General features: G+C 50.9%; 1 protein-coding gene across 1 annotated transcript in view; it reads right to left on the bottom strand.

Annotated features, from left to right (window-relative positions):
- The window catches only part of rerea (arginine-glutamic acid dipeptide (RE) repeats a), a 136691-nt gene that overhangs the window by 19192 nt on the left and 98163 nt on the right, over positions 1-19336 (bottom strand). The window contains 1 exon segment of the mRNA XM_064305032.1: positions 11758-11838. Within this exon segment, the coding sequence (XP_064161102.1) occupies positions 11758-11838 (81 nt within the window).

Here is a 19336-nt window from a genome sequence, read left to right as displayed (position 1 = left end):
TGTGAATATATACTGATGCCGTAAGAAGTGTTACGTGTGCGTATTATCAGCACTTCATAGAGCAGAACACAGTGTGTGCCAATGAGTTTAGTGTCACCCCAGCACAGTGTCACAATGTCGAATCGCGTTCAGGCAAGGGAGGTAGAATAATTAACACTGTTATTCTGTTTGGCCTTACAGACGAACGGAAAAAAAAAAAAACTGCTATGGTATTCAACATGCAAATGACTTCCTAGCGCTCCAGCGAGGGGAAAAAACACCTAACTCATCAAGAGCAAAGTGGCTCTTCTGAAACAGCCAGACGCAAGCAGAAAGCACAAAGAGCCACAATTTTCCAGGAATCACTCAAACTTGCCAAGACTCATTTTAGGTTTAAAAAAAGAAAAAGAAAAAAAAAAAGGTAGTGCACAGACATTTTGCAACTCAAATGTGCCAAGTAGTCAGAGACACATTGCTACTGTTGATGACATAATGCATTTGCAATATAATTATTATTACTATATTACTACAATAATAACAGTAATACAAGATTGGATAGTCTAGACTTTTATCTTGCCTCTAGAATGTGTGTGATGAAGCATATGTCTGTTGTGTTATATATTTAGGATATATAACTTTATATCTATCCAACCAGAGCCATACGTCAGATTCAATCAACTGCAGCGGACATAGACCAGCAGAGATTCTCCAAAATGCACGTAGCTAGCTTTAGCTTCTTTTCACTCTACAACTAAGAGAGACCTATAGAGACAGACACACACACACACCAAATGGACCCGTCCATCCGTAACGCGATAAGCCTCACAAAGCAAAAACATCAGTGGGAGAGAAAGAAAGAATATTCCAAGCTACCATTTTGAAAATTGTGATCTTTAAAATTGATTATATGTTCCTGCTTCAGCACTGGTAGCAGTGTAGGCGATAAACTAAACACCAAACAGTAACAACTTAATCTGTGTATTAAGCATCCATCTTGTAGATATTTCAGAGGAAGTGGGGAGGGGATTAGATGACAAAGCAGGGGATTACTTATCACTGCGCCCATTTTATTTTTAATCCTCGACACCCGAAACCCAAAGCCCTCCAGGTGGGAGTGTAGGGGTGAGGCAGCTACATTTCACCACTGGCATTACCAGTTTGCTAATCACTCGAATCGCTTGCACGCACAGAAACAGACAGTCGCTTGGCACGCAAACGCACACACACACACACGCAAGCAGGAATGCACACTCCAGTGAAATGTAGCTTCTCCAGCTGTGCATGATGTGTAAAACGTGTATGCTGAAGCCTATTATGTTCCGATAGCTGCGCGTAGTGTACATGCTTTGGTTGAAGCTAGTTCCATTAGGTGCATGTGATGTTTAAATGCGTTTGCTGAAGCTAGTTCCGTTAGCTGTGTGTGATGAGTAAACATGTTAGTCTAGTTAGCTGATTCTGTTAGATATCTACTGTGTGTAAACACGTTGCTGAAGCTTATTCTGTTAGATATGAATGATGTGTAAACGCATTTGCTGAAGCTAGTTCCGTTAGCTTTGCGCGATGTGTAAACATGTTAGCTCAAGCTAGTTCCGTTAGCTGCGTATGATGTGTAAACGCATTGGTTGAAGCTCATTCCGTTAGCTGTGTGTGATGAGTAAACATGTTAGCTGAAGCTTATTCCGTTAGATATGCATGATGTGCAAACGCATTTGCCGAAGCTCGTTCCATTACCTCTGCAGGCCATGTAAACGCGCTGGCTGACTGTGCTCGCCTCACAGGCAGAAGTTATGTGTTTATGCTCTCATCCCCACACACAGGGCTGCACAGGAACAGATGGGTTCTGTTTTCCTGACAGATTTGTGACGGAGCTACACAAGGCCTTCACTCTGACAGGGGGCCAAATGAATTAGGCTGCAGCTCGCAAATGGAGAGTGGGAGGGAGGAAAAGAGGGAGGGACCGGAGAGAGAAGGAGAGGAGCAGGAGAAATGAAGATTAAGTGAAAAAGGGGAGAAAAATGAATGACCTGAAGGGGGATACCTGTCCACAAGACATGGATCTTCAGAACCTTCACGTTCATATCACTGGGTTCTGCACAAAAACTAAGGGTGCCTGCACTCACAAATTACCGATGGAAGCCTTCTCTGCCATTCTCAATATGCACATTAAAAAAACTGGAACATCTAGACACTTTTGCAGCGAAAAAACATTTAATCATTTAGTTATTTTTAATTGGTAATTTATATTTTTATGTTTTTATGTGTTATATGTTTTCAACATTAATACATCCATATTTAATAACCATTTTAACATGATATTTCAACGTTCAAGGCTCAGATACTGTACGTGACATGTAACTGATTGTCCCACAGTAAACAGCCGGTGCGTGAGACGGGTGACAGCATACAGTGTCAGAGCAGGCTAGGGCTCCAGAGGAAGAACCAGCACCGGGGACACAGCAGCCTGAGAGACACACTCCCCTTCCCTCAGAACACAGTAACCAAAGCCACGGCGTTTCAGACTGGGGCGGGAGCTCTCACACACACAGATTTAACCCCGACGGCGTTTTCCACACACACACACACACACACACACACACACACACACACACACACACACACGCTTAAGCAGCAGGTAACGAGCGTCTCAGAGAGGATCCCTTTAAGCACTCTGCCCATACCCTGACAGCAGCTACGCCCCGCCCTGGACTGAGAAATGCAATCGCAGAGTGAATTCTTAAGGAACCGCAGTTCTTTAATCATAGTGCACCTACACACACCCCATGACACGCTAACAAGTGTTTACAGTGCTTAATAACAAAGCGCTGTCTGACAAAACACGACGGGGCATTTTTAATACATAATAGCACTGCTAATTCAAAAACATACATAAGCATTTAGGTCACTGGTTACAGTGTACCTGCCAACTAACAGACTACTCATACTACTAAATGCACATATTTTGCAAGAATTCTTTTCACAATGAAAACATGGTGGCGTGCTGTATATGAAATTGGCGTATACGTGATGCAAGACGTGCAGTCACTTGATCTCCTGTTTGTGGAGATAATAGCAGTATTAGCACACTACCGCGGCGCCCATTTTGGGCTAATGCTGCTCACAGAAGTTCAGACGTAGCGCGCTTCAGATGTTATTTTAACGGCGGTGTTTGAAATGCTGCGTTTCCTTCGTGCCCCTCAGCGATGCAGTTTTAAGAGCGCGCTGTTAAAATGGGCAGGTGGCTCACAGCGCGCACACACACACACACACACACACACACACGCAGGAGAAGTGCTGGAAAAACAACATGGCTGCGTAATGAACCGTTTCGCTCAAATGCACTCGCCTCTCCTCTCCTCTCCTCTCCTCTCCTCTACCCCGAACCCGAGCAGTCTGTGAAATCGCCGCAGGCACCTATTCGCTTACAGCTCACAGCGCAGCCCGTTGCAGCCGATCTGTGACTGGATGGCGGGCGACCAATGAAGGCGTGTTGTTGGGTCTTAAAAAGCCCACGACTGGTACGTCTGTCTGCCTTTGGGAAGCTGGCTCTGTGTTTCTTGGCATCTGACACACGAGGGACTGTGCCTGTTTTCTGAACTGAGATGGAAATCGGTTCCCTTGTTCCACTAACAGGGGAAAAATCTAGCAGTGGCAGGATTTTCTGGTTCATTGTATGTGTGCGTATTGCACGCGCGCATGTGCATATATATAACAGGTAGCAAACTTAGTGAGATGAGTTGACCTCGAGCGGATTGTTTTTCTCATGAAACAGAAGGGGGGGCCGCTGGTGTGTCTACCGTAAATTGACATAACCTACACTGCTCGCATGGATGACCTGCTGTCTGCACCAATGAAGATAATGACAGTTAAAGGGAGCCAGCAGTTGTTGTGGTAGAGGGTGAGGAGCCCTGACTGACTGACTGACTGACTGACTGACTGAGCCCTGGATGACTGAGCCCTGGACGACTGACTGACTGAGCCCTGGCTGACTGACTGAGCCCTGCTGACTGACTGAGCCCTGGATGACTGAGCCCTGGATGACTGACTGACTGAGCCCTGGATGACTGAGCCCTGGATGACTGACTGAGCCCTGCTGACTGACTGAGCCCTGGACGACTGACTGACTAAGCCCTGGACGACTGAGCCCTGGCTGACTGACTGAGCCCTGAATGACTGAGCCCTGCTGACTGACTGAGCCCTGCTGACTGACTGAGCCCTGCTGACTGACTGAGCCCTGCTGACTGACTGAGCCCTGGATGACTGAGCCCTGCTGACTGACTGAGCCCTGGATGACTGAGCCCTGCTGACTGACTGAGCCCTGGATGACTGAGCCCTGCTGACTGACTGAGCTCTGGATGACTGAGCCCTGCTGACTGACTGAGCCCTGGATGACTGAAACTTTGTGCGTGCCGATGGGAGAGCACGCAAGCAATAGGCTCGGTCATCACGGCCATGTTCTCAGCTCATCTGAGCTCACCTCACATCTCACACATGGCCCTGAAAGTGAGCCGAACGCCATTAGGTTAGGAAACTCTAACAAGCCACCTGCAGCTCAGAAAATAAATCCTCCGAATGAGCGATGGCGTAACACGTCTCGACTCGGGATCTATACACTGAACACAAACTCCAACGCTGCGTTGGGCACACCTCCACGCACCATCTGTAGTTTCATTTTAAGCCACAAGGATTTTAACAACTTTAAAATTCAAATATGTATTACCGCTTAAATGTAATTTCCTGACTGCAGGTCTCGTCAATTTGCTTTAAAAGGGCGGGATTAAAGGAAGAGGACGAATGGCTGCGGCCGAGTCTCTGTCCTCAGCTGCCAAATGAAATGAGCTGACCAGTGCAGAGGAAACAGGCCAATCCAGGCTAAAACACAGACATATCAGCTAGGGTTTCAACAGACACACATGCTTATACACACACACACACACACACACACACACACACAGACACATTCCACTGAGGTCAACAAATCAGCGTTTCCCTCCGGAATGTTCCCCGCTCCCTTAATGGCAGACAGAAGAGGCTGTGTGAGGACCTGCAACGGGGAGACAGGGGCACAGGCTATTTTAGCGGTTAGCGCGGGTGACCTCTGAGTTGTGTGAAGCCCAGCGTGGTTACGGCTGGGGGTGGGGGGTGGGGGGCGGTGTTAAACGGGCGGCGTGTCAGGTTTGGCGCTGGAAGAGGGGGAATAAGCTGGCTTTTGGCAGGTCAGAGGCGCAGGAAGCTGCAGTAGCGTTTCCCTGCAGTAAGCCCTTCTGCCTGCGAAAGCCATTGTGCTGCTGAGACACGTTTTTACAGGGGGGAGCGAGGGGGGGGGGTACGTGGGAGCCATCTCCCTTTTCCTGCTGACAAACCCAAACCTGCACGGGCCTAGAATGTCACAAAAACAGCACAGGCAGCTGAAAAGCAGACGGCGTCTTTGTCTCCGCTACGCTCCAACTGGAGAGCCAAAAGCTCAGAATCGCTAAAACGCCTCCAACGACCCCCTTTAGCCCGATAGCCCGTTAGCCGTGTCCGTAAAGCGCCGTAACCACGCGGATATAAAAACAGACGCACGCCGTTCGCAGCCGTCCAGCAGCGGGACGGTAAGGACGGCCGAGCGATCGGGCCGGTCCGTGAGCGGCGGCCAGCCGCCAGCGCAGGGGGCACGAGGCGCCCCGCCTTTCAGCCGTTTTAATTAACGGCTCAAACTAAATATTTACACTTGGCCCGGGGGGGCGGGCTTCAGGGAGCGGGACAGCCAGCGCTGTCGTTTTTAACGGCTCGCGCCGGGGCAAACATCTGCCACCGGCTGGCCGGGGAGCGCGGGATCGGCGTGCCGTCCCAGCCCACGGCGGGGAGGGGTGGGGGGGGTCCCAGCAGCCTCCTCTGGCGTGGCGGGCTAACGCTCGGCTCTTTTCCGTTTCTCACCCCTCAACAAAATATTTCTCCGCCCCCTCCTCTCCCTTTCACAGGCGCCAGGGCCAGAACGGAAGCGGATCCCCACCGGAGCGCTACGGCTAACAGGAGCCCGTTAGCGCTGGGCAGCGGACACTGATTTGCCCCAGCGGCCCGCCCCCGTGTCTCTAACGCTCTCGGGGCACCGGAGAGGACCCGACAAATGGGCAGGGTGTGTCCGAGCCGGCGGAGCCAAAACAGGGCCGTACAAGGCCCGGGACCCGGCCCCGCGGCCGCAGCTAGATTAGATTGTTTGCGCTCTCAAAAATAGCTCGGAGAGCGACGGCCAACGTTTGCCGCGTGACGAGCGTACAGTTCGTTACGCCGTTCGCGGAATGTCTCGCCGTTACAGGTCCTTTTCTTTATTTGTTTGTAAGGAAAAGCGAAGTCTGCTCAGCTGAAGTAATGCGCACCCTGCATGGGCGAGAGAAGCGAGAGAGGAACTGCAGGGAGCCATTTCCAGCACGGGCCAGCCGAACGACACGGCGACGACGTCTTGGGAGGAGGAAACTGTGCTTAGAAAGGAACAGGCAACACAGCGACGCCGGCACAGTCCAGCACAGAGGCGCACGCACACACACACACACACAGCTCCCCTCCCGGCCTTCCCCTGGCTTCACATACAGCGTTCCTGCGGGCGTGTTTACACAGCAGAGGCAGCTGCCTGTGGGCTGGAAACAGAGCTGACGGGGCAGAGGCAGCGCTGCGCTCCGCTCTCTCATTAGCCCGCCGCTGAACCAGCACAATGGGCCTGTCTGGGGCCCCAGCACAGGCTGTCGGGCCCAGCACAGCGTCGGCCAGCACATGGCTGTCGGCCCCAGCACAGGGCTGTCGGCACCAGCACAGCAAGCATCAGGGGCCCCAGCACAGGCCGTCTGGGCCCCAGCACAATGCGCCTGTCGGGGCCAGCATGGGCCTGTCTGGGCCCCAGCCATGCGCTGTCTGGCCCCAGCATGGCTGTCTGGGCCACACAATGCCTGCTGGGGCCCCAGCACAATGGGCCTGTCTGGGGCCCCAGCACAATGCGCCTGTCTGGGGCCCCAGCACAATGGGCCTGTCTGGGGCCCCAGCACAGAGCTTCCGGCTCCACCCTCAGCAGCACAGCACGGCACAGCACAGCACAGCACAGCACAGCACAGCACAGCACGGCACAGCACGGAGCAGTGTAGCTCCAGTGCTTCAATGTTTTAATGGACGGACAAGGGGTGTGTGTGTGTGTGTGTGTGTGTGTGTGTGAGGGACAGCATGCGTTGGTGTGTGTGCGTGTGTGTGAGGGATAGCATGTGTAGGTGTGTGTGTGAGGGAGAGCACATGAAGGTGTGTGTGTGTGTGTGTGTGTGAGAGCACGTGTAGGTGTGTGTGTGTGTGTGTGAGAGAGAGAGGGTGTAGGTGTGTGTGTGTGTGTGTGTGTGAGAGAGAGAGAGTGTAGGTGGGTAGGAAAATATTAGTGCTTCTCCATCTCTCTTCCTGCCATCTTTCCTCGTCCTCCAGACCTCAAAAATATTAAACTTTTTTTCGGAGAGAGGACGGGGTGCAGGGAGAGGAGCCGAGAGCCTGCAGGGTGCGGACGAGCACTTAACGCAGAGAGCTTCCCCTCCGCACCCAACGCACCCAACGCCAGCTCAATCTTCAGCGGAAAAAGGAGAGAGCTTTTAAGCTCTGGAGAAAGCCGCCATTTCATTATGTCTAAAGTGCCCCCCCCTCCCGCCCCCCCTTCCCTTCTCTTACTCCCCTTTCTGTATTTAAAGGGTAGACTTTATGACTTTCTGCACAAAATGAACCCCTGGCCTCTAGCACTGGGAGGATGGAACTTCATTATTTGTTAGTCTGGTGACTCCCGTGCCAATCCCAACAATCCTTTTTTCCATCATTCTACTTACCTTCCTCAGGGATGATAAACCCTCCCCCCCACATCACCTGCATCCGCTCTCCAGACTACATTACACAGAACCACCAGTCTAACAGGCAGAGCACAACTTCTAACTCCTTTATACCAGAGGAGCTCTACCTCGAGTGGATTCACACAGTCCCACTGATTTTCATTTTTTAAAATCCTCATTCGATATAACCCAGCGTGCACACAATCAATATAGAACAAGTGAAATATGATTCTAATGTTGCGGTTTGTAAACATCCAAACTATGGTGTGGGGGAACACTGACAGAAAGCTGAAATGTAGATGTTCAGATGGCTTCGAGCATTTCTGTATGTCATCCACGGTATTCAGCGTGTTATTTAGGGACGGGTCATGTGCGCATACACAGTAGCGAAGCGCATTAATGCGAATGCAGGTCTCCGTTAAATAAACCTGGAGAACGAGTCTCACCCGGCTCTGTGTGAACGAGCCCGACGCCGTCGCTAAGGCCGACCGGGCTGCCGTGGCGACGGCTCGCGGGCTCAACGCTGACGTGGTGTGACTGAATCCGCGGCGGCGGGCGGGGGAGACCGCTTCCCCTCGCTCGCCCTTCGCCGCCAGAACAAACCGCTCCCGAGCGCTCAGGGCTTTGTTTGCCGAGCGCTCCAGTCGGGGGGGGGGTGGGGGGGGCGCTCGGGCGGCAGGAAAGGCCTGGGCGAGCGCTCGGGCCGCTGAGCCAGCGAGAAAGAGCGCTGCGTTTCACTCGTTACCCGTTAACGCAGGCGAACGACATCGCCGTCGAACGGGATCCGTGAGACGCGTGAATTTGCGCCTATTATAACCCCCAGCTCCCAGACTCTCTGAACTCGCAGCCACTTCTGAAGTATTCAGAATGCATAATTAATCACAGCAGCAGTCACGGGATCGGAGCTGCGAGTATTAAAAAGGGATCGTCAGTAGAAATGTAAGAACATCAGACGAAGATCCAGCGGGCTGCAGGTGAGCTCCGGCAGAGCCTCGCTGCCCCTCGTCTGTGAGGCCGACGAGCGTGGGCGCCGTACCTGAAGCCGTTACATTACACGCCAAGCGACTTGTGAAGAAGCTGTGCGCTTAGACAGGGGGGAAAAAAGCAAGACGGAAAGCTTGTGCGACTGTTAATTTAAAAGCAGTCAGAGCAAGGCTTTAAATCACTGCAGACGCAAACGCCCGAGTGAACAACAGGCTGCTGTGGGGAGGGACTCAGACTCAAAATGACACAGCCTTCGGAAAACAACTTCAGCAGAACAACATAGCAACCGCCAGTTTTTCCTCATCTCTAAATTTACACAAACAAGCAACAAATAGTGTGACAAAATACTGCTGTAGATCTGCTATTGGAGGGTAAATGGGCTCTGCATTGTAAATCTATCCCTGGGCTGAGCTCATTTTTTATTTTCACACGGCCTGATTTTCCACTCGACAGCGGCAGGGTGGTCCTTCATTCTCACTCTCCAACGTATGTGTGAAAGAGAGAGAGGGAAGGACTAAGAGTGTGTGTGTGTGTGTGAGAGAGAGTGAGTGTGTGTGTGTGTGTGTGTGTGTGTGTGTGTGTGTGTGTGTGAGAGTGTGTGTGTGAAAGTGAGAGTGTGTGTGTGTGTGTGTGTGTGAGAGAGAGTGTGTGTGTGTGTGTGTGTGTGTGTGAGAGTGAGAGTGTGTGTGTGTGTGTGTGTGTGTGTGGATGGGTGTGAGTGTGTGTGTGTGAGAGTGAGAGTGAGAGTGTGTGTGTGTGTGTGTGACTAGAGCAGTGTGTGTCTATGTGTGAGAGAGTAAAAGATAGTGTGTAGTGTAGATTGTGTGTGAGGTAAAGTGGCTTGTGTATGTAGTGAGTAGTGTTTTTTGAAGGTGATGTTTATGAGTGTAGGGTGGTTCATTTGATTAGAGTAGTGTGAGAGGTGTAGTGTGGAGAGATGATGTGTGTGTGTGTGAGAGAGTGAGTGTGTGTGTGTGTGTGTGGTGTGTGTGTGTGTGTGTGAGAGTGAGAGTGTGTGTGTGAGTGAGAGTGTGGTGTGTGTGTGTGAGAGGATAGTGTGTGTGTGTGTGTGTGTGTAGTGAGAGTGTGTGTGTGTGTGTGTGAGAGTGAGAGTGTGTGTGTGTGTGAGAGTGAGAGTGAGAGTGTGTGTGTGTGTGGGGGTGCGCACGTGTAAGAGAACGTGTGCGGTAACTGTACAGGGTCTAAAGTTACTGTAATCCATATTTCACTGTGGGAGAGCCGGGGCGAGAAGGGCTGCCAACAATCAAACACAGACTGAGTGTGCAGTTTGGGACAGAGCGGCGTTCAGCCACGCTGCAGACAAAGTGCACTCAACCCTCACTCAGAAACACTAACCCCACAGTCACCACTGCAATCAGGATAACCTCCCCCACTACCCACACCACTGCCATCAGAACCCCTCATCAGCGCTGACCGTGACTGAACCACACACCGTACATGACACCACTTCCTGAGAGAAAATCATATCTTAACACCAGCACTAAGATACAGTAAGTATTGATTTAAAAAATTTGTTGTTAATTGCACAAAAAATACAGTATGTTCCACAATATGCAGCAATCAATAAAATTATGAATAGAAATCATGAATGGATGTGCACTTTATTATGACATCATTTGAGCAATGATACACACAAGCACTGGTACGGAATACCACCTTTTTTACATGTTACAGTATCAAAGCTCCTGGCCTGCAACTGTCAATAAACAACCCTTACACTTTAAACCAACTTCTCTTTAAACTTGACGTTACCAAAAAATAAAACCCTCTACAAAAACAAGTCCTGTGATTTTTTACATTTATTTTTAAATCATTCATGGCTGAGTTTCTGTTTCAGTTCTTCCAATGTGCTGAATTGGAAAATTAGGCCTAATTTTAAATTAACAAGACAGAAATTATAACCAAAGATAGCACACAAACCTATCCGTAACCCCCTGACCCCACCCCGAAACAGCGGACAGATCTTTCTGGAACATCTGGACAAGCCATCGACCCAGTTCTGACATACTTCCCTACAGGTCGGCCCACCTGAAGCAGCGGATCAGAACCACACCTGCCGTTCCTGAATATAAACACTGGCACGACGGGCCAGACGCCGGTAAGAACAGCACCCTTTGAAGCAGGATGTAGCGCACGTTTGTGGGTCCAAACCCAACTTCTACTGCATGTGAGCAGCGGTATTGTTAGCACTATCTACAGTGTGCCGATTATAATAATTTTTAAAAAAGGTTATAATAGTAATAAAATTGTTATTACAGATAGGAAATGTAATGCGGGTGTGCAGGCACAGGAGAGCATGCTACCAGCGCTGGCCTCTGTGTTACAGTGAGGGTCTAACTGAAGCCCGGGTTTGACGGACAGGCCTCACAGATGAATGTTATGAGTGACAGCTGTGTGCACGTGGATAAAGGCGCCACCCACACACGAGAAGACGGAACAGCAAACAAACGGCTCCAGGTTAGGAGTTACAATTACGGTGCCTCGGGGTTCCCAAGTGTCATGGTCAAACGCACAGTTAAACTGGCACTACAGTGTGTGTGTGTGTGTGTGTGTGCGCGTGTGTGTGCCATCTGACATACCGCAACAATGTCCACCCCAAGTTTATTTATTTATTTTTTTTTACCATAGCCATTCAAAAAAATTCAGCAACCATAGAAAACTGAACTGTACTGTTGACTGTGACAATAAGAATTTTTTTAAATCAAACTGTCACTTTGTGATGATGACATAAAGTATTACGTAGTACAAGTATAACAGAGTTGTGCTCATATGGTGAAAATGAGATTTTTCTCTAACTAGGGAGGAAGTCCTGTCGCTTTAAGAGAAACTATCCCCTGTAATCACGGCGTTTTAAAAGCGCGGCCAGCGCTGCACGCCTTGCACGCGCAGCAAAGCGCACCAGCTATCGCCACGCCAACGGGGGAAAGGTGGCGAGGGGAGCCGGGCTTACCGTCTCCTTGTTGGGCAGCAGCTCTTTCCGGATCCTGAAGAAGTTCTTCCCGTACTGTCTCAGCCCTTTAATGAACCGCTTCTGTGTGGTTTCGTTTGCAGAGAGGGGACAGAGAGGGGACAGAGAGGGGAAAGCCATGGTGAGCACTCACATCCGCACAAATGAGGAAACTCCAGAGGCTGCCTGTGGCTCAAAACAACTATAACAACAATAATAATAACAACAATAACAACAATAATAACAATAATAATAACAACAACAACAACAATAATTATAACAACAAAAACAATAAATAATAATAATAATAACAACAACAATAATAATAATAACAACAACAATAATAATAACACTAATAATGATATCAATAATAATAGAAAACCAGGAAGCTCTGATACAAATAGGCTAAGCATGGCATGGCAACAAAAAAAAAAAATCACAATGTTAATAATAAAAATAGAAAGTGATTCTTTACTAGGAAATATTATTGAAAAGACAAGTTCAAAAGCTGAGAAAATAACTCAAAGGCATTTGGCTCAACACTCCGTGACACTGTACATTTCAGCCCAAAGCACTCAAAGCTGGATAATCCACGCAGAAAGTACACTGCCAAATAAATCCACTTCACGCTGAAATTCGGCTGAAGGTACATGACAAGAAACACGGATTCGTGAATCCCACGTCTGCAAGCTGAGACGGAGAAAGAGAAAACGGCAGACCGGGAGGGAAAACAAGAGCAAGCGCAACGAAAACGCAAAACAAAGTCCCGCAAAATTAAGTTCCCAAACGCTAATTAAATAACTACAGTAAAAAAACAAAACAAAACAACAAAAAGAACACTGCAAATATCAACCGTCAATTTAGAACAGTTACAAATGCACTACGTACAAGAATACTGTGCAAAACACGAGGGTAAAAAACTGCTAAAACACTGCTATTTCTGTAAGCGCTCCCGACTGCGCCAGCCATAAAAAGCTAAAGGGACAAAACATTCATAAGCAGCCGAGCAGACAGCCACCAGATTTACTTTCTTGCTCCAGAAGCCAACCCCCGCTCCTCCGCGATCCTGGCCGAGAGCTCCTGCCCCCGTAACTCCACCGAAAAGCAGGGAAAGTCCGAGACAGGCGCGACACAAATCCCCGCGTCCATCCACAGGTACATCAAAAATTTACAATGAACATCCACAGGGTTTCGGAAAGGTGGACGGCTTTTTTTTTTTTTCCTAGCAAGAAATAGCTTGTCACTCTGTGCTCTTCCACTACAAAGGGGAAGGCTTTACATGTGATCTTTCTGCAAGAGAGCCTCCGGTCTCCGGCAGCACAGAAAACCTGGCATGGAGTGGGAGGATGCATGGTGGAGTGTGCTGCTGTTTACTGCAGGGGAGTACACCGCCAGGGCTCCAGCACCAGCTGCAAGTCTCTTTACCCCACAAACACACACACAAACGCAGACATGAACGCACGCACGCACGCATATGCACGCACACACACGCTCGCACGCACGCGCATACACACGCACACGCGTACAGCGGCTGCTCTCTCAGGCACCCCCTCTGACCATTACAGAGATTAGCTGTGTACTGTAACGAAACTCATTCAGAGCTTTCCCTTCACACATACAGTAACAGTGACACACGCGCGCACACACAAGCTTGCATGCACACACGCGCGCGCACACACACAGCAGTGAGTGGGTGAGAATGGAGGCCCAGGATTATGTGCCTGTGCGTGAGTTTAGAATATGTTCTTGGCTACAGCAAGACGAGGCCCGCAGCCAAGAAAAGCCAACGCAGAGGCCTGACTCAGTGCTTCTCTGGAGCTCCTGCTGGGACTCCATTACACACACCATACACACTACACACTGTACACACTGTGCACACAGTACACACTTTACACACACCATACACTTTACACACAGTACACACTGTACACACTTTACACACCATACACTTTACACACAGTACACACTTTACACACCATACACTTTACACACAGTACACACCATACACTTTACACACTGTACACACTTTACACACCATACACTTTACACACAGTACACACTGTACACACAGTACACACTTTACACACTGTACACACAGTACACACTTTACACACAGTACACACAGTACACACTGTACACACAGTACACACAGTACACACTTTACACACAGTACACGCGCACTGCCACAGCTCCACTGCTCTTTCCAGCATACTCAACCACCACAATCTCTACAAGCTATTCTTAAGGGCAACAACTGTCTTTAACAAAAAAACGACCTCGAGAAATCAACAGGCAATGCAAGCTGAATGCTGCATGTGGGGAACGGGACTGTTAACTGTTACCCGAGATTCTGAACGCTATAAAGAAGGATCCATTTCAAGCACGTAAACGGGAAGCGCACACTGCACACTGCACACTGCACACTGCACACTACACGAGCGTGCACACGCAGTGCCATCTGAAGCCAAGCAGCTCAGCTCAAACGGAACACCAGCTTCACCCAATTATTTATATTTCACCGCCGGGGGAGCGCGAGGCACCGCTTATTAACCAGTAGGTGGAGCCAACTGCAAAATGAGGATTAGAACCAGTTCTGCTCTGCCATTTAAAGGTTCTCACTCAGTGTAGACTGAAAGAATTACACATCCGGCCAAATCGAATGCCATTCGCTATTAACAGCAACACTCTACAACTGCCTATCACTGCATATCAGGTCTCATTTAACCAAATAGTATCCATTTGCTACAAGATTTAAAAATAACGTGCCACATGCCAAAATAAGTGCGCATCATGCAGCACACCGGAAAACAATGCAGTTAGAATACAAATCTTCTGAAGGCCACATACTAGAAAATAAAACAAAACATCAATTTTAAATTTAATACAAAGTTAAATGTCTGTTACTTTCAGGCTTAGAATGAAAGAACTGAAACGTATTTTGGTAGAGGTGCATCACGCGATCACAAGTCTCCGATCTCTCTATATTGTGTAAATGAGGTTTCGTATGAGCAGACCTTTACGCTGGATATGACACACAGCAGGAAACAGAGCAGAGAAACACAGCACAGAAACAGAGCAGAGAAACACAGCACAGAAACAGAGCACAGAAACAGAGCACAGAAACAGAGCAGAGCTGTGCTTCAGGCTCCTAAACACCTTTTTCACTTTGACCTGCACTGAAGAGGCCTGGCTGCAGCTGAATTACGTCACAGTCTCGCTGTGTGTGTGTGTGTGTGTGTGTGTGCGCGCATTTTACTGGACTATGCTAGCCTGTCCTTGATGAGGCAGAGATAAGCATGGAGAGCTCGACTGCCACTCAGCCTCTTTCCTACCCAACACTCGGATCTCTCTCATCTCAGGTGGGGAACGCGGCAGACAGAACACACTGGACGGAACACGGCGGACGGAACGCGGCAGAGGGAACTCGGTGCACGGAACGCAGTGCTGAGCAGCCGTAGGGCTGTGCTTTACACACAGCTCATTTAAACCCACACAGCCACGGGCGGGGGACGGCGGAGAGATCTTTAACGTCACTGCCGCCGCGCCAAGAGCCCATGAAACGATACGGCTGCACAGCGTTACTGAGGCACGCAGCCCAGCCCAGCGCAGCCCAGCCCAGCCCAGCCCAGCGCAGCCCAGCGCAGCCCAACGCAGCTCAGCCCAGCCCAGCCCAGCGCAGCCCAGCCCAGCCCAGCCCAACGCAGCTCAGCCCAGCCCAGCCCAACGCAGCTCAGCCCAGCCCAGCCCAGCCCAGCCCAGCGCAGCGCAGCCCAGCCCAGCGCAGCCCAGCACTAGCGCACGGTGCAGAGCACACTCTCCTGCGGTTTCACATACAGCACGCCACCGCCGAATACCAGCACTGTAGAAACCGCCGCTCTCAGATCTGAGCGAACGCAGCCTCAGAGCGTTCTGACGCTCGCACACAAATAATCAGGCTGCAGGGATTACAGGAGACTAGAGAGAGCAGATAAAGAGGCGAGCGCAGCTGTGTGGTCAGGTCTGAGGGGCCGGGAGCATAGAGATCACAGCCCCGACAGCTCCCTGTCTGTGCTCTCATTACACCCCCCCCCACCCCACAGTCATATTTACAGGGCCCCGCCCCAGGTGCCTGGTCCGCCCTCCCCCCGCCCCCCTCCCTCCCTCCCTCCCTCCCTCCCTCTCTCTCTCCGTGTCGGCTCCACTTTAAGGCTCCATTTCAGCTGCTGGGGCTCGCCGTGCTCACAGCCCAGCTCATAAATCACCCCCCAATCTGCTCTCCCAATCACTCCGCCCGCCCGCACTCGCATGGCTCCGGCCTGCTGTTGCTAGGCAACTGGGCCAGGGGAGGGGAGGGGAGGGGAGACGGGCGAGCGAGAGGAGGAGGGGGGCTAGGGAGAGAGGGGGAGAGAGAGAGAGAGAGAGAAGAGAGAGAGAGAGACCGCGCAAGCTCGGGGGGGAAAAAAAAGAATAATAATAATGGCCAGGCGCTGCTCTGAGACAACAGGCTTCTCTATGTCAGAAACCGCTCCTCCCCACCCGACATTCTCTCCTAAGCACCTCCTCTCCTGCCCACACACAACGGAACGGAGGCACAGAGGAAGGGGGGAGAGAGAGAGAGAGAGAGAGAGAGAGAGAGTGGGAGAGAGAGAGAAACAGTGGGGGAGAGAAGGGAATGGGGGCCTCATGTATATGCATGCCCTGTACAAGTTAGCCACTGAAAGCTGACAAGTGGCTGATCATACAAGCAGACGCAGAAACCAGAGGGAGAGGTCAAACACACACTCACACAGGCGCACGCACAAACACACACACACAAACACACACACACAGGCACAGATACACACGCACAAACACACACACACACACACACACAGGCACAGATACACATGCACAAACACACACACAGGCACAGATACACACGCACAAACACACACATATGCACAAAATACACAGACACACACACATGCAAGCAGGTAAAAATACACACACACATCCAAGAAAGAGATGATGTACACTACACACACGAAAACACTCAAACCAACCAAGCGTGTCACCGCCCTCTGACAATCCCATAACAAGGCTAACCTTCTGACACCTGCCCACACAAAACGAAAACACAAACAAGCTCATTACCACCATAATCTGCTCAAACCTCAGAGATTTCTCAACAAGATTAAACACAATGCATTCCACACACGTCAGATTTAATCACCTGAAACACGAAGGGCTGCTACAAAGAAACAACCACACAAAAACACTAACCCCCCCCAGAACAAAAGCTTCTCGCAGACAGGAAACGGCAGGGCCCGGCCCTTTCCTGTTCATTCTCCGCACGTTAGGCCGCTCGTCAGAACACAACAAAAGGGCGACGAGAGAGAGGCAAGGGTTCGGCTTTTCGCCTCTCGTGACCAGAAACGTCCTCAAACGCAGTTTGACGGCTTTGAACGCGTCGCGTGTTCTTTTCAACTCGCAAACTCAACGAGTCTTCAACTCCTCAGAAGCACAGCCTCCGCAGACCACGTCCATCTTGAGAAACACACCCTCTGCCAAACTTACCTCCCAAACTTACCGACCTTACCTGCAACCGCAGCAACCACACCATCATGCTAAAGGCGGTTAAATAATCACCTGCGGAAGCTTTTCCCAGAGTTGCTTGAAAATCTAATTTAGGAAATGAAAAACAAACTAAAGAAGCTGAAGGCTTGTGAGGTAAAGCCCGGGTCTGAGCCCGCAGTGCCGCTGAGCGTAAAGGCGGTGGAGATTTTGAAAGGAACGCATCGTGCCTTCGAGCGAGAGAGAGAGAGGCGTAAAAAGCCACAGACGCCCCTCGCAGCGCGTCCACCTCCGGCCCGGCGTCCTGCGCGGAGAGGAAACCACACGCCCCGCTCCGCTCTGCCCGCCAACCTGCGCAGCGCTGAGAGGCAAGGCCACTGCCAGTCAGCTACAGCGCTAACGGCCATGATGAGCACATCACACACACACACACACACACACACACACACAAACACACAAACATATACAAACACGCACGCGCATGCACGCACAAACACACACACACACAAACACACACACGCACAAACACACACACACACAAACACACAAACATATACAAACACGCACGCGCATGCACGCACAAACACACACACACACACAAACACACACACACACACACACACACACACAAACATATACAAACACGCACGCGCATGCACGCACAAACACACACACACACAAACACACACACGCACAAACACACACACACACTCACACACGCACAAATTTTAATTCTTTATTTAGGTCCACATTTATAAAATACATCATAAGGGCCCAAATATATTTCAGTTGCTGTCTGATATCCTTCACTTGAGTAGCAGAAAGCACAAACACACACATGCACAAACTCACACACACACACACACGCACACGCACACACGGGCTTTTACGCCGTCAGAGCCCAAAACCTGCGCCAGGAAACCGTCTCTCCACCGCTAACGCCATCGACTGCGCCCCGCCCACAACACCACGCCTTTGAGAGCTCACTCCACCGCACGTTTGGCCGATAATTCTGCAGCGAGGGGGAACGCAGGCGGGTCTGGAGATCAGGGCTGATTGGATCCAGGGCTTCGGAGATGAGCGGCTTTGGAGCGCGCCGTCGGCTAATCCCGCCGTTACGCAACCAGCAGCGTTTTCCCCCGGCCAGCTGGAGCGCGCGCGCGGGGGCGGAACATCAGGGCCCGCGCTGCAGAGCCGCCTTCGGCCACCGGGGGGCCGTTTCTCCGGCCGTATCCGGAGCGGTGTTCCTCGCGGGCGGCTCGATCTCGTCCACGCGCACGCGCCACGCGTCCAATGAGAAGCTGAACCTGCCGTCCCCACGCCACTGCTCATTCGTCCTCTTGCAGTTATTTGTTTGGATGTAATAAAACGAATGAAGCAGTGCAGACTGTTGATATAGAGGAACGTCTGGCTTAAATGGAGGCTTGGGAATACTGTGCCTATAATTTCTGAGGGATATGCTAGTAAAGAGAGCTGAAGCTAATGACTCCATGCAAAGATCAGCTAGAGAGCAGCTGAAACACAAGCCTCGTGTTCACAGCATGCATGAGCACCATGAACACTGGAGCTTTTGCCACGTTTGCTTTCCCACAGGCATTCAGCTCCAGAGGCAGAGCGAGAGTCTGTTCTGCGCTCTCTAACGCTAAACGGCAGCAGCTGAACTGCAAACGGCCAGCGAAATAAAAATATCTGAGAAATGTGCTTCGTCTGAGGGCTGTGAGAATCTGGCGGTGAGTAGACAGGAGCAAGGCGAGGCGGCAGTCTGCAGTTATTTCAGGCCGGCTGTTTTGGAAATGGCCGCCGGTAGAGCGGAGAGTGGGTGGGACGGCAGGCCCAGGAGACGGAGCGCGGCGACTCTGTCAGTGCAGGATGAGTCACCGCCAGCCCGGGGAGGGAGGGGGCGGGTTCGCAGGACGTCGGAGACGGAAGAGGAGACAGATCGGCGACAAGGTCGGCGGCGGGGCTGCGTGCGCCGCTCAAGGCCGCGGCTGGAAACCGGATCTCTCCGGACGGGCGGCGGCGTCCTTGGCTGAGCCACGGGGGGGGGGGG

The sequence above is a fragment of the Anguilla rostrata genome, chromosome 13, assembly GCF_018555375.3.
Source record: "Anguilla rostrata isolate EN2019 chromosome 13, ASM1855537v3, whole genome shotgun sequence".
NCBI classification, from domain to species: Eukaryota; Metazoa; Chordata; class Actinopteri; order Anguilliformes; family Anguillidae; genus Anguilla; species Anguilla rostrata.
This window is presented reverse-complemented; position numbering and strand designations above follow the sequence as displayed.